Here is a 14,415-nt window from a genome sequence, read left to right as displayed (position 1 = left end):
TGGAAAAGTGCCTTTCCTGCATCTTTATTTTTTGCTTCGAATTTGAACTATGATCGTATTAATTTACAGAAAATAACTCTTTGAATTAAGACTATTAATATTGTATGAGTCCTGGAGGTCGCATTTGACCTTAATTAAATGATCCAATTTGGCTACTTGAAAGTAATGAACTTAAAAACTTGATAATCATCCGATTAGGCGCAATATTTAAAATTTTAAAATAAAAAATCTATAATCCCACTTAAAATATTTAGAAACGTCCGCATTTTATTTTTAAACATGAAAGAAACAAGTAAAATAAAAGTCAAACTTTATCGAAGTTATAATATGCATTTTTATTTGCGGATGATTCTCATTCTGAGCGGTGAATTAATACATGAAAGTCGGCTTGATTCTTCCAGCTCAAGCATGATATATTTAACATTACACGGAACAGAATCAGGGGGAACGGCGATGCAATTTGAAAGGGGGTCAGTCGGTGTGCTGCACGGCACTGGCATCGTAACTTTTCTTCCAGTCATTCTTTCACAGCAGTCTATTGGAAATGCGACGTGGTCCTCGAGTTGTGGCTGCCCGACGAGTCCGAGTCGAGTTCGAGGATCGGCATGGAAACGGTGGCCATTGCGGAAGGGTTGAAGTAGTTGGGCAGATAGGGCGGCGTCGCCATGAACTGGTCCACGCTGCGGCTCGACGGCGCCGCGAACGACGGCGGTGCCGGAGGGGGCGACGGGCTGTCCAGGGTTATTATGCTAGGAGTCAGACAGCCCAACGAGCTCCGCGACGTTGGCCGCGGGTTTGGCGAGTCCTCGCTGCTGGACGATGAACTCGAACTGCAATCTGCAATTTTCATTTTGATCACGATTAGCTTTTGAATTGACACAAATTTAAATTCATTTAAATTACAGCGAAAATTTAAAAATAAATCCACCTAACAATGATTTCTTTAGAAAAAACGAATGGGATTTACAGCAAACATAAACCATTAAAAGGTCGATTTCAACATTCGGAGTAATCTCTGGAGATTAAAACACGTATAAAATGTCCAAAATTGTCGGTTTCTGACCCTATAAGATTCAAATTTTAATATGATTCATTCTAGACAAGTACAATCCGTAAAACACCAGTAAAGGTCATTGAAAAAAATTGCGAAAAACAAATTTCGGTGTTGGGATGCCCAAATGGCATAACTAATTTAAAATTTGTGCTCCACAGGGTCGAAAACCTATGAAACGACACCCAACTCGATATTACGTGTTTTACCTTCAGGGTTAGTTCAGGGTTAGTACCTGAAGGTAAAAATTTGAAACATTGAGTTTGGTGTCGTTTAATAGGTTTTCGACCCTCCAGAGTTAAAATCTGATGGCAGAATTTTAAAATTGGATACCCTAAATGTGGAACTTGAGTTTAATCTTAAACATCAACCCGAAGAAACAATTTCAGGCTTTGAATATAAAATCCACAGGTTCAGAAGCTTACCATGTGATTCCAAACTCATTGATTTCGGACTGCTTTTCGTGTTTTGAGTCTTGAACCTGGTTTTAAGCCTCAAACAATTCGATTTAGTTGTCCTAATGTCTTTCGGTTAATAAGTTCCATTTAAGTTTAATGGTCACTCACAGCAGAACGGCTTCGAGCTTGATTTAGATTTAAAATTTGCGATTGCAGCAGGAACACTTGCGGTCCTTGTAAAGAATAATTGACCTGAACTTTTAAATATCGAAGGAGGCCACTACCACAATTGATATAACGAAATTTCCAACGAAAATTTGTAAAAAAAGTCAAGAAGCTGCCTGCCATTTTTTCTTACCAAAATTTACGGTTTGATGTTATAAATTCGGGTCATCTTCCCTTTCGTCTCTACTGGTTTTAATTAAATAAATCAAAATAAATAATCTAGAAAGTGATCATGCTTTTGAGATTTATTCGAGTTTGTTGAGTTTATCGTAAATCTAGTCGAGCAGTACCGGGATGCAATCGTCAAAGATGGTCATTTGATCAAAGTCGCATTGAGAAAAACTCAAGTCGATGATGCTTTCATTTGGACCTTGAATTCGGTGCGCAGTCTTTTTGGCGGGCGGCTCGTCGTCCGAGTCGCTGAGGGTGAGGTCGACAATCACGGCCGCGGGCGCCTTCCTCTTGGGCGGCTGCTCCTCGAGCACCTCGGCCTCGTCCGACAGCGTCTCCACCGCCGTCGCACTCGAACTGCTCGGCTCCACCTTGGGCGACAGCACCTGCGTGTTCTTCTCCTTCTTCGCGCTGATGATGGTCCACGAACCGTCGCTCGTCAGCTGGATTTCGTTGCAGTCGAGTGGCAGGCGCGGAGAGAGAAGCACTTCTTGGAAGTAGCTGAATGGGAAGAATAAATTTTTATGGTTAAAAATCACATTAGAAGCCTAAATACGAAAAGCCACGCAGAAATGAGCAAGAAACAAAAATGGCGGCAAATTAAAACCTCTAACGAATTATAAATTTCCCACTCTAGATAGCAAAGAATTGGTAATTTCTGGTTTTCAGAGAAAGCAACCGATAAATAAGACCGCAGTAGAGTAATTTTTGAGCTCAAATTCATTTTGTATACGTTTTAGTGAGCCAGAAAGAGCGAAAATAAATATGGCGGGAAAATTGTACGCACCGATTAAATCATATTAAGCTGCTAACGAACTTTAAAACGCTAAAGACTTCTAAACCGGAAGTAAAATTCACGTGACAAAGCCACAGTGACTTTAAATGATGAAAATCTGTCCAATAAACCGGAAAATGGCCGCCAAGAATTTTCGCACTGCTAACGGTCATTTGAATTACCAGCCATTTTGATTCCTGACAGTTTTGGCTTGGAAATAATGCCACATTAACGGTACTTTACTCCTCCCTTCTAGAGTTAGTTTGAAAATGAGGTCTTGCCATCACTTTCTATTTGGTAAAAGTGGTAGAACTCACCCATCGATGACGATTGTGTCAAAAAGGGCAGGTTTGTCGCACACAGGGCAGTTCCACGTGGGTTTGCGTTCGTTCATTTGGATGAAAAGGGAAGCGTCGAAGCACTGCAGGTGAGTGCACGTCGACGGCCGGCAGGGAACGCACATGCGCATCTTGCCCAACGGGCACATTAACGACACGCGCAACGAGGTCGTCGCGATCTCGCAGTCCGCGTCCTCCTGAAGCTTCTCTTTGACTGCAAAATTCATATAATTAGCGTCAGGAATGATACAAATAATGACAATTTATTAAGGAAGGGGGCGTGGCGGGTACGGAAACTGAAACCGCGGGAAATGTGAACTAAAATTGGAGATAAAAATCAGAATTCTTTGATCTCGACGCTGATTGGCTGGACGCTCCGCGCTAGTCAGCAGCTACCACGGTTGCCTGGCAACGATTGTTGTTTAGTAAATTGCGCGTTGCGTGCAGCCAATCAGTGTCGAGGATTCTTGGAGCTAAAGAATTCTGCTGCTTTTTCCTATTTGCGTGTTTCCTATCGTGTTAAAATCGACTTGTAACTGTAAAAAATTAAATTGGACATGTTTAGGACGTCTCGGTGGATGTTTAAAGGTAATTTGAATCGAAATACTCACTCAGCCCCCTGGAAAACTCTGCAGGCCTGACGCCCTTGGCTTTGAGCTTGTTGAGTAGGTCGGTGGAGGAGAGTTTCTGCACGAGACCGATCCAGGCGACGAAATTCCTGGTGTAGTCGTGGGCCCAGTTGATGGTGACCGTGTTGCCGACCGTCGGACTCAGTTTGAGCAGGTAGGTGATGTTGGTGGGGCGTGGCGGGCGCTTGGGCTCGACGCCGGGCTTGTTGCTCGGGATGGGGTTGGGCAGCGTCAGCGGCTTGTTGTTCACCTTGACCACCACGCCCGGCGGGAAGCAGTCCTCCTGCTCGGTCGACGTCTCCAGCAGGGCGAATCGCAGCTGAACCTGCGTTTTGTACGACAGCTGCAATGAATTCCACACTCGTCTTCCAACAAGCATCGGACGGACAGAAACACGCACCACGCCCACCAAAAACAGACGCCTACTGTATTTGGCGGGGGAGGTGTCGAGCAACCCTGGCGTCAGGGGACAGGCCACTTACCTGAATCGAGTACTCGCCCTTGGTGATCGCGTTGTACGACATGGCGATCTTGGTCGCCTGCTGAGGCGTCAGGTGGAACGTGAAACTCGTCTCGTGCATCCGAGTGCTTGTGTTTGAAGGCACTGAAAATGGGAAAATAATCGTTTATCAGGGTTCAGGGTGGTTTATCCTTACAGGCGGTCGCCATCTTGTATTTCTGAACGATAAATAATGGGAGAAAAACTTATTGGGATGCATTCGAAGCGAATCCAAGCAACTGCCAGATCCGCCATGTTGGATTTTGCATGTCTAAATGGCGGACGTGCACTATATTTAAGCTTCTAGCAGTCAGAATTTCACCATTTTAAGATTTATGTGGTTTGAATGATCTCATTACACTTGCGTAACGGTATCCAAGATGGCGGATTTCTTTAAGGGCCCCATTTAAAAATGTCGGAAAATTAACCGTATACCGAAGAGCCACCATCTTGGAATGAGGACCAAAACCTCGATACAAAACAAATCATCCGCCATTTTGAAATTGAAATTAAACCATGGCGGTCGAAATGACCAATTTAAAATTCTTCCGTCGGCCATTTTGTATTCAAGATGGCGTCTTGTGGGTACTCACGCAGGGTGGAAGGCTTGAGGAGTTCGCACATCTGCTCGTAGAAGGGGAGGCGTTTGAGGCGGACGTCAGGGTGGACGGGGTACCTGGGCGAAGGGGCGGTGGCTGGCATCATGGTGGCGCCGCCGCGGGTCTGGTAGGCGGCGGCGCCGTAGTGGCCCAGGTGGATGGGGCGCGACTGCTGCAACATGGCGTTGAGGGAGGAATAAGTTGGACCGCCGGCCGAGTTGCTGGTCGCCTGCTGGAACAGGCCCTCCGACGACAGCTGCCGCGACCCCGAAGGCTGGGAACACAAACACACACCAAACCACACTCGCACCATGCGACGAATTTCAAACTTTGCTTTTCCCTCACCGGGTCCTTTAAGGCCGAGGCAAAATGGCGGATGCTGGGACCATTAAAGGAACGGGGGTTTTAAGGAAAAGCTGCGTCGGGACATGCTTAAAATTTATTCCCAAACCTTTACCCTGCTCTATTTTACTTATTTTTAATCTTTAAAACAAAAGAGTGCGTTCTTGGATTTTTTATTTAAGTCCTAGAAGAACCAAATACCAATTTAAATCTTTAAAACTACAAAAAAAGCTACGAAAATCCGTTCTTAAGCTTTAACTTGCAAAATATTTAAATAAAACTAAAAATTAACAGTTCCTAGATTTAATAATTCAGGGCAAGAGTTTAAGATTATATTTTTTTTTTATAAATTATTGGCAGTTTCCGAAACCCCCAAAGCAAAAAGGCGCTTTACAAAACACCCGGCAAGATTCAAAGCGTTAAAAATTCGACGAATTGAAGGCCGGGTTAGTAAAATGAACGCCCAAAAGGCGAAATTACAGTAAGGAACCACAAAAACAGGTGGCCACTAACTGTAACAAGACTAGATTTTCATTAAATAAACTGAATTGAGCGGTCCACTAATGTAATTTCACCATTTATGGTGCATTTCAGCGTCGAAAAAGCATTAAAATGGTGTCACTCCAATTCGTGTCAAGGCCATACCATTTGCTGGGTGTTGTAGACTCCCGACTGCGGGTATTGCTGACCGTGGCCGACCTTGTGTCGCATCTGGTCAATAGGTTCAGGGTTGAGAGTCAAGCTGTTGCTGTTCCTGCAGACCGGCGCGAATTCGCATCAAATTAGCAAAGCAAATGGGAAAAAAACACGCACTGAATCGAGATGTAGAGCTCCTGGATTTTTTTCTGGTAGTGGCTAGCGTTGCGGCTCTTCAGAAGTTCGAGGGCCCGGTGCTGCAGGTCGCATTTACGACCGCTCCTGTTCTTGCCTGCGTGCTGCAACAACGTCTGCAGTTCGGAAACCCTGAAGGACAATATCATCGACTGCGAACAAAACAAAACACAAACACAACACACGCGTCAGTCGTCAGTCGAGAATTTTCTCGCCTTTTCGGCCGCCCCGCCGCCCATTCGGGGCCGCGGGACCCTCACGGGGCCCTCCGGCCCCCGGCGCGGCCCTCGAGGACGGCCGGGCGGCCGCCGAGGCGGCCGCGACCCGGCCGCTAGCGAGGGCAATCAACTCACCTTCAGGTCGGTTGTATCGGCCATTTCCTCCTCGCCGCCACCGCTTCGCGACGTCACCGCCTTCTCAGCGCCATCCGCCGGGAAATACTCGACGTATGAACGCGCGCGGAGTTGCTGCAACAGATTGAAAAATTCTCACGCGGCGAACTTTGCGAGTTAGTTTTTCGAATTAGGGGCGTTGCCGCGGTTTAAAGGGGGAATTTTGCCTTTGTTATCATCATTGTTGCATGCGGAATGATTTTTGATAGGAATTTCAGGCAAATTTGGCCGAGAATTCTGATTTTAGGGCGCAGGTAAGTTGTTCAAGGTGCGAATTTTCTGTTTTTCACGGTTTGATCATGTTTTCACGTCTGATTTCTCTTCACGAAGTGTAAATTTTAGGGAAAATTCTCTCTCTAGATAATAATTTCGCCCATTGAAAGGTGTGAAACCTTAAAGCACATTTTCTCGGAAATTTCCACGGTGACCTTGGAAAATTTTAGCTTTGGCCTAACCCCTAAAATGCATTTTAGTGAAAATTCCCTGAAATATTTAGCACACCGAATTAAACGGTTGAAAAAATTCTTCGCATTAAGCGATTTGAATTTAAATAAACTGCATAGGGCTAGGACGGACGCCATATTGGAATGAGCAAAAATGCACGATGCAGTACAAACAGGAGACACAAAACGAACATTAAAAAATTTTTCCCAACCTTTTGAAGGTAGGATTTTGTGTTTTTCTGATTTAAAACATTTGAATTTATGGAATTTCGCTGTATCAACAGCAAAACATATTATATACCTAACAAGAAATTTAAATTACAAATTTAAAATTATAATTTTAAATTTATATTAATATTCCTGAACATTTATAGCCATTGGGAAATTTGATGTTTTGACTTTCAAAATAATTTCCCACTGAATCTCTAAGTAATTTTTTAAATTTGTAAATCAGAAACGTAAACAAAAACATTTATTTAACCATAATATTGACTAAACGTTTTTAGAGCACTCTAGAAATTTCCAGTGCGCAAGCCAAAGCCGAAAGAACGCGTATACTTTCACCGCAAACCGTTCTCCTGATCAAACGCAAAATCATTTTTCGTCCGGAGCGCTCGTTTCGGCGGTTCGGCCTCGACTGGTGCAGGAAACGTGGAAAATCGCGGCGTTTTCGGCCTTGAACTGACGTCGCCGGATCAATATCGGCGGCGCAACATGCGTCCCGGCGGCCCCCGGACGGCCCCCGACCATCCGGGGGCAGGAATGCGAACGCGTCCGGCGTCGGACGGGCTTGGGTGGGCGATCGGACACTCACCATGTCTACGAGGGGTGGCGGCTGCGGCTGCGTCCGACGCTTCGAGCCGATTCTCAATTCGACACCGCTGAAACTGGCTCTGCAGCCGCCACCTCTTCCCAACAGGGCAAACTGCCGTCGTTGTCGCGGAATAAAAGGCTTTGCAACCAAAAAAAGGGCGCATGCGTGGCTCTGGCGGGTATGCGCAGAACGGGCTCGAAAATTCATCGATACTCCGACCCCATCGATGCAGAAATGAAAAATCCGAAATTTCGGAAAATTTGAAGGAAAAATCGGAATAAATTTAATTTAACTGGTTAATTAAGTTGTTTAGAGTGTAAACTTTAAGTTAAAACCAGCCAAGTGGTTTTAAATTAATTTTTAGAAATTTAAACGATTTTTGAGCCTTCGCGTTTGATCGATGTTCCGGGGTTTCGGATCCCGTCGTCGTGGAGTGTTGTTTGTTATTTACTCGTGATGATGGAGCTGAGTAAGGTAAGTTTGGCCGATTTTCCTCCTTTTCGGCCCTGCTGACTTGACTCTTCGGCATTTTCGGCAGACGCTGCGTTGGTGCTGGTTGATGCTGGTGTTGGTGCTGCTCCGGGTCGACGCCCTGCCCCGTCCGGCCGCCTACAAGGACACCTCAGTCAAGGGATACTTAGCAGAGGTACACACCACGAATAGCTGCTTTCGATGGAAAAAGTCCACGGAAAGAGGCCAGACACCGGTTAAACACTTCGGATCGGGACAAAATTGAGAACCGAGATCGAGCCGAGCCGCCTAAACTTCACTCAAAGCTTATTTAGAGGCAAACATTCAAAGCATTTTTTGCTTTGTTGAATGTTTGTAGAGAGCAGTTCATTGAAATTGTTGTTTGCTTGCATTGTTACGGCATTCTCAGGAGTCTCGGAGCATTTTGGGAGCTATTCAAAGACTTCCGCGATCTAATATCAAAAATTTCGGAGAATGCAACACTGTTTTAGTGACTTGAAATGCTCAACGGGCCGGTTTTTTTGCACCTCAACACCGACTTTATGGACAGATGCGATTCGATTAAAAACCCCGTTGGTGCGGAAACAAACATAGGACCCTAATAATGTCTTCTGCGGCGAATTGGTGTTCCTTTTAACCGCGGTGTTTCTGAGGTGTGCTCTCGCTCTGTCAGCAGTGACGCAAAGCACGGCAGGCCTTCACGAAAGTGTCAATTTTAGACGATTGACTATTTTTTTCTTAACTTCAGATCGTTGTGGGTCAATCAAATGAACACGAACCATGTAATTTTAGCTAGTTAAACAACAATTAAATTCGTCTAAATTTCAAGGACAGATTTTCTTATGACGTGAAAAATATTTATAACAAAATTTGAAGAGTGATGAGTCAAAACCCAGTAAAACGAAACCAAACATTATGGGCGTTTTTCGCTTTCCGACCCTCAGGGTCATGTCAGGGTAAGAACCTGAAGGGCGCAATCAACCTTACGTGGTTCAATTTCAATCCCCAAAGTCTGTTGAAGCAAATAGGACACGGAAAGTCGTTTTTTTTTAAATGACGGGCACATTTTCTAAATAAAGATCTCATGCTTGGGACAACACGGATTCGATCCTGTTTCAAAAGTTTCAACTTTGAGTTCCACGAAACCGCCATTCTGAAAATTTGTTTGCTTGCACATATTCACCGGCCACAATTTGACTGAAAAAATTTTAAATTTAAATTGGATTTCTCGGAAAAGGTCCCAAAATGTGATCTAAACTTTTGACCTACAACCTTTTCAGGGCAGGGAAAGTTTTTCAGGGAGAAAGAATAATAGTTCGTGAAAGTTTTAGGATGATATCTCAACGCATTCATAAGTTGCAGTCCGACTTTGATTCTAAGAATTTATTTTTTTATTTTTTTTAGCGAATTATTTCCGTGTATACTTGCAGGTTGTGTACTCGCGAAAGGAAGGCTCTTTGCGGTGCCTTTATTGATACCTAAATTCACGTCGTTACAATCTTATCGGTACACAACAATTATTAATGCCATCATAATTAGTAATCCCGTCAGGTAAAACCTTGTCGCGCCCAATAGCCTACGGGACGTGCTGAGAGCATGTACACTGCAAGCCAGGGGTGAGAAAATCTCACCCCGCCGCATGTCATTATATCTGGGATGTCAAAGGTGAGTTTTTCGCACCACACAGCAGTGACATGCGGCGGGTTGAGATTTCTCACTGCAGCGCAGTGACATTTTCTCACCCCTGACTTGCAGTGTAGAGTGTAAAAAAGCCAACAGCAGTTTCGGGGGCGGATAAACAATTAAATTTCAGATTTCGCCAAATTTCTCTTAAAATAAAATGATTTTTCGCTCGGTCTCGATCCGTCCTCGTCGTGATTTGTCCAATATATGGACATGGTTGCAGCAGCCACGTTCGCCTTATGTTCCCCTGTTGACCGCGCGTTACATGGTGCGAATTAAAATTTCCGACACGGATGCGCTGTGCTAACCAAATAATGCCAGCAAGCACCCTTGGATGGCGGTTTTCTTTCAAATTTACACGGTAACCTGGCAAATATTAAGCTATTCCCGAATATTAAAATACATGGAAATCAAGTAAAGGCGGTAAAAAGGATTTTTCGCAAATTTCCCGTGAAGTCGACTCTTTGTGTCCTGCGAAGAATAATAGGCCATATATGATCCTAAATATTAAAAAATATAATTTGAAAATTGTTTAAAAAAAAATCAAAATTAACCAACAAAACCGTTTTGAAAGGTCACATTGAAGAGATTTAAATTGGAGACCGAAATATTTAATTAGAAAATGTATGAGGCAAATAATTTCAAGTAAGGAGACAACCATTACCATTTGAAAGACACGGTAACTTTTCAGCCAATTTTCTCAAAAAAATTACAATTTAGGCTTTAACTAAATCCTAAGGGACGAGTTTATGCATTGGCAACAAGCATTTTCCAGGCTTTTGCAGTATCATTCTTCTTTAAATACACAAAAATAACAATTCCGCAGAGCGTCGATCAAATTGTCCTTTTTGTAAAAATTATACATTATAATGGCCCTTTAATTAAATTTGAAAAATCACGAGCCGCCGTGATTTTAATTGAAAACGTATTGTAATATTAATGAGTGTTTCTGTGCTGTTTAGCGTTCGTGCTGGGGCAACGAGATCTGCAAGGAGGAGTTCCAGACGCAGTTTCGGTGTCGGTGTCCGCAGTGGTCGTTCTGCCGCAGCCCGGGAAAATACTACAACGCCTACTGCTCCATGACCGGCACCGGCTACATTTGGGTGCAAGCCTACAACTGAAAAACATCGCACATTTTCGCCATGCAAAAATATCTCAGCAATAGACACGTCGTCGTCGTTCTCCAAAAAAAAGGCCATGATTTTTTAGAGACTTTCCCAATGGACAGAAATATTTATTTGTGTTTAATTGTTCGTAAATGTTGTGTAATATTTATCTTTGTACTGTCCGCAGAAAAATAAAAGCCAGGAGCTGGCTCCGATCTCATTTGTAATATTTATTTATTAATTGTTAAAGGTTGACGTGAAAACACGTGTATTGTATGAAGTCATATTGATTTTTGTGCCAAATGATTAAATAAAAAACCTATAAAATGTGACCCGAATTTTTAATTTATCGACATTTAAAAGAAAAAAAAATGAAATTTTCAATTAAAATAATATTTCTGATTTTTTCTAGTTCAAAGACAGTTAAAACAACCTATTAGTTAAATTCTTAATATTAAATTATACAAAAGAAATAAAAATTTCGCGAGAAAAATATCTTGAAAGGAATAACTTTGTCGTAAATTGCGCACCATTCATGCGGGTGGCGGTGAATGGAGGTTAACGGGGTTGGGAACGCGCGCGCGGGCATATCGATCGGCGCCGCATGACGTCAATGGGTTGCGAGAGCAGAGCAAAAGAAGAGCAGAGCGACAAATTTAATGGCGTCCGTGGTGCTGCTGGTGGCCCTTCTGGGGTGCGGCGCCTTCGGCAGGACCCTCTCCTATCCCGACCTGACGCCCAGGATCGCCCCTGAAGTGCAGCAACTGATCAACGATGTGCTCGACAACGCTGCCAGAACCAGGGTGAGCCGAAAAAACTACCCTCTGATTTTTTTTTGAGAGGAATTGCGTTTCAAATCACTTTCACTATTGCTGCACGGTGTTTTATCTGATATTTAGGGTTTTCAATTAATTTAAGTTAGGTAAATGGAACCCAAAATCATTTTTAGATTCCATTAAAACTCCAAAAAATCAATCATTTCTCTCTGTGAACTCGTTTTTCCGTGATTTTGGCTTAAAATTGTTAATGAGCTGCTCAATACGAGTAAAAAGATATGCGACATGACGTAGTTCGAACCAGACACTGTTAAGGGTAGTGCGGGGGTGGGTTTTAAAGGGATGGCCAACTGAGCCATCATGCGCACGAATCTTTGCAAACTTAAAATCATTACTTTCAAAAATTAAAAAATGCGATGTTTCACATCTAATATTTAGTTCTGACATTTTCACCCCCAAACAACCCCCAAAGCCAAGTTGATTTGAACCCTATCGAGTCATATATCAAAATGCTCAGAAAGACTTCCTCTTTCAGAAATGATTAACATTTTTTAATCAATTCACTTTGACAAAAAAAAATATTAAATATATCTTCGTGTTGGCAGAGTGAAGGCTCAAGCCAGGTGCAGGCAGTGGAGGTGGAGGGCTGGGGCCGCTCGCTTCCGCGTCTTGGCCAGATCTCAGGCGTGTCGGTGGACGAGCAAGGCCGGCCAGTAGTTTTCCACCGCGGGCCGACCAAGTGGCTGTCGCGCTCCTTCAACGACTCGTTCATCTTCCAAGAGCGCTCCGAGGGCGCCATCCCGGTGGACACGGTGCTCGTGCTCGACTCCGGCACCGGCCTCATCCAACGCAGCTGGGGACGCAACACCTTTTTCATGCCGCACGGAATCACCGTCTGCACGCACACCGGCGACACTTGGCTCACTGACGTTGCCCTTCACCAAGTCTTCAAGGTCAGAGTTTTTTTTTATAATTGACTTTTAAATTTAATTAATTTGTAATTATAGTACGAAAGTGGAGAATACGAGGAGCCAAGCGTAGTTCTGGGCGTGGCTTTCGAGCCCGGCTCGGACGACGGCCACTTCTGTCAGCCGACGGCCGTGGCGGTGGCGTCAACCGGCGACGTGTTCGTGGCTGACGGCTACTGCAACGGCCGCCTCATGCGCTTCACCTCGGACGGAGGCTTTGTCGGCGAGATGGGCGCCGACCTGGCAGAGCTCAGGCTCACCCTGCCGCACGGAGTCGCCCTGCTCGAAGACCGAGACGCCGTCTGCGTCGCCGACCGAGAGACTAGCCGACTCGTCTGCCTCAAGGTATTTAAAAGTCGAATTTTCAAAACTACGGATTTCCCTGGACATGCCGCTGAGCCACCTCAAATAAATAAAATTTTGGGAAATTTTTTATTAATTTTGACCGAGCCGATGATTTTATAAAGTGGAATTCATCGTTTTTTCGACATTTTCCAACTTCCACCAGCCAAAAATTTGACAAACTCCACGACAAACCAACGCAAAATTTATCTGGGATTATTTGAAGACCAAGTACAAGCCGATCCGATCAAAATCCTAAGAGGAGATAGATTTTAAAGTTGGAAAAACGTGGTTTTTCAGATTTTTCCATTTATATATAAAATTCGTGATTTTTCCTAAACCCAGCAAATTTAATGGATTTTACTGACTCCATCGCTCGCACCCGACTATATTCGGTTTGTAAACCGATTTTCAGATATTTCGTGCCCATAGAAAAATTAAAATTAATTTTTAACCGTTTTTTGGCTTCTTGGAACACAATGGTTTTATTTTTCTTAAAATTCAGCCGCTCGTCCGATCATCAACCACGACCCCTCATCGGAAAGGTCTCGAACGGGGCTTTGACCTGAGTTACCCTACTGACCTTTTTCAGGGTACCCCGACCTGAGATCCGCTCCCAGGTTGATTTTTTTATGCTTTTTGAGTAATTTCTATCCCTTCTGACGATACTCGGCGGTGAATTTTAATCCTTGCTTGCCACCGACCTTCCTCAGGTTGCACCACCTGAGGAATTTTTTGTTGTGCTCAAAATTTCCTAATTTCTTCTTGATTTAATCGCCGCAATTTCGAATTTCAGGCTGGCTTGAGTCGGCAGGAGGACGGTGGTCAGATTCTGGGCGAATTCCGGCACGCGGACATGGGCCGGACGTTCGGCGTGGCCAGCTACGGCGGCCTGCTGTTCGTCGTGGCCGGCCAGACGGACGCGACGGCCAACCTGGGCCTCACCATCGACCCAGTGGCCGGCCGCGTGCTCGACGAGTGGGCGCCGCAAAAGGCAAGTATCCGATCCAGAATCCAGAACGCCTGCCAATCGGAAAACAGGCAACCGGTGTCTCACGCCGGCCCTGCCGGTTGCATAACCTCCTACCTCCGCCATTAAAACGCCCCACGATTTGTAATTTTGTAATGGAAATAAATTTAATTCCGAATATTTTGTAATTTTAGGGCTTCAAGTCTCCGCACGCTGTGGCTGTGTCGCAGGAGGCGGGCGAAATCTACGTGACGGAAATCGGGCCGAACAGGATACACAAGTTCGTGTTGGTCTGAGGACGACGCACACGCGCACTCTCACTGCTTCCGCATCAATTCAGAACAGACTGCTGGCCCCTTTACATCCCAAACCACGACATATATATTAAAAAATTATATATCAAACGCAGACTTAGCCAATGTCAAGAGAAGTATATGAAAAAAAAAGAAAGAAACGAGGAGGCTATATTCTTCGCCGCCAGGCTTTTAAACCCGATTCGTTCCTAAGAAAAAGAAACTCTCGCGCGATCGTTTGTCTCGTCGGTAGGAAAAGGTGTAGAGCACAAATAAAGTGAATGTCTATTTGTTTGAAG

At 44.3% G+C, this 14,415-nt stretch overlaps 3 protein-coding genes across 5 annotated transcripts; 2 read left to right on the top strand and 1 right to left on the bottom strand.

Annotated features, from left to right (window-relative positions):
• Nucleotides 1-310: 310 nt before the first annotated feature.
• Su(var)2-10 (E3 SUMO-protein ligase Su(var)2-10) lies at nucleotides 311-7,629 on the bottom strand. Of its 3 annotated transcripts, none has more exons than XM_065486145.1 (10): nucleotides 7,508-7,629; nucleotides 6,212-6,325; nucleotides 5,841-6,010; nucleotides 5,673-5,781; nucleotides 4,680-4,959; nucleotides 4,070-4,191; nucleotides 3,570-3,930; nucleotides 2,938-3,172; nucleotides 2,045-2,346; nucleotides 311-837 (listed from the first exon to the last, which is right to left on the bottom strand). In XM_065486145.1, exons 1-10 carry the CDS (start codon nucleotides 7,508-7,510, stop codon nucleotides 536-538), a joined length of 1,998 nt encoding a protein of 665 aa, XP_065342217.1. In that variant the 5' UTR covers nucleotides 7,511-7,629; the 3' UTR covers nucleotides 311-535. The 3 variants fall into 3 exon arrangements, with proteins under 3 accessions (XP_065342217.1, XP_065342228.1, XP_065342237.1); XM_065486156.1 differs by having other exon boundaries at nucleotides 3,570-3,912; XM_065486165.1 differs by having other exon boundaries at nucleotides 4,680-4,857.
• Nucleotides 7,630-7,931: 302 nt separating this feature from the next.
• LOC135940988 (uncharacterized) lies at nucleotides 7,932-11,099 on the top strand. The gene is made up of 3 exons (XM_065486176.1): nucleotides 7,932-7,981; nucleotides 8,046-8,153; nucleotides 10,624-11,099. The coding sequence occupies exons 1-3, from the start codon at nucleotides 7,964-7,966 to the stop codon at nucleotides 10,780-10,782; spliced, it is 285 nt and encodes a 94-aa protein (XP_065342248.1). The 5' UTR covers nucleotides 7,932-7,963; the 3' UTR covers nucleotides 10,783-11,099.
• A 307-nt stretch (nucleotides 11,100-11,406) lies between these two features.
• Pal2 (Peptidyl-alpha-hydroxyglycine-alpha-amidating lyase 2) lies at nucleotides 11,407-14,414 on the top strand. Its single transcript, XM_065479275.1, has 5 exons — nucleotides 11,407-11,570; nucleotides 12,149-12,496; nucleotides 12,551-12,856; nucleotides 13,650-13,847; nucleotides 14,018-14,414. The coding sequence occupies exons 1-5, from the start codon at nucleotides 11,427-11,429 to the stop codon at nucleotides 14,117-14,119; spliced, it is 1,098 nt and encodes a 365-aa protein (XP_065335347.1). The 5' UTR covers nucleotides 11,407-11,426; the 3' UTR covers nucleotides 14,120-14,414.
• Nucleotide 14,415: the final 1 nt, after the last annotated feature.

This window comes from Cloeon dipterum, chromosome 1 (assembly GCF_949628265.1).
Source record: "Cloeon dipterum chromosome 1, ieCloDipt1.1, whole genome shotgun sequence".
Classification (NCBI taxonomy): domain Eukaryota; kingdom Metazoa; phylum Arthropoda; class Insecta; order Ephemeroptera; family Baetidae; genus Cloeon; species Cloeon dipterum.
This window is presented reverse-complemented; position numbering and strand designations above follow the sequence as displayed.

What these genes read in the sequence shown, in the direction of transcription:
- LOC135940988 (XM_065486176.1), top strand. An exon ending in TCAAGGGATACTTAGCAGAG is followed by an intron (nt 8,154 to 10,623) that starts GTACACACCACG and finishes TGTGCTGTTTAG; the next exon opens with CGTTCGTGCTGGGGCAACGA.
- Pal2 (XM_065479275.1), top strand. Translation starts at nt 11,427, where the DNA reads ATGGCGTCCGTGGTGCTGCTGGTGGCCCTTCTGGGGTGCGGCGCCTTC. An exon ending in ACAACGCTGCCAGAACCAGG is followed by an intron (nt 11,571 to 12,148) that starts GTGAGCCGAAAA and finishes TCGTGTTGGCAG; the next exon opens with AGTGAAGGCTCAAGCCAGGT. An exon ending in GCCGACTCGTCTGCCTCAAG is followed by an intron (nt 12,857 to 13,649) that starts GTATTTAAAAGT and finishes TTCGAATTTCAG; the next exon opens with GCTGGCTTGAGTCGGCAGGA.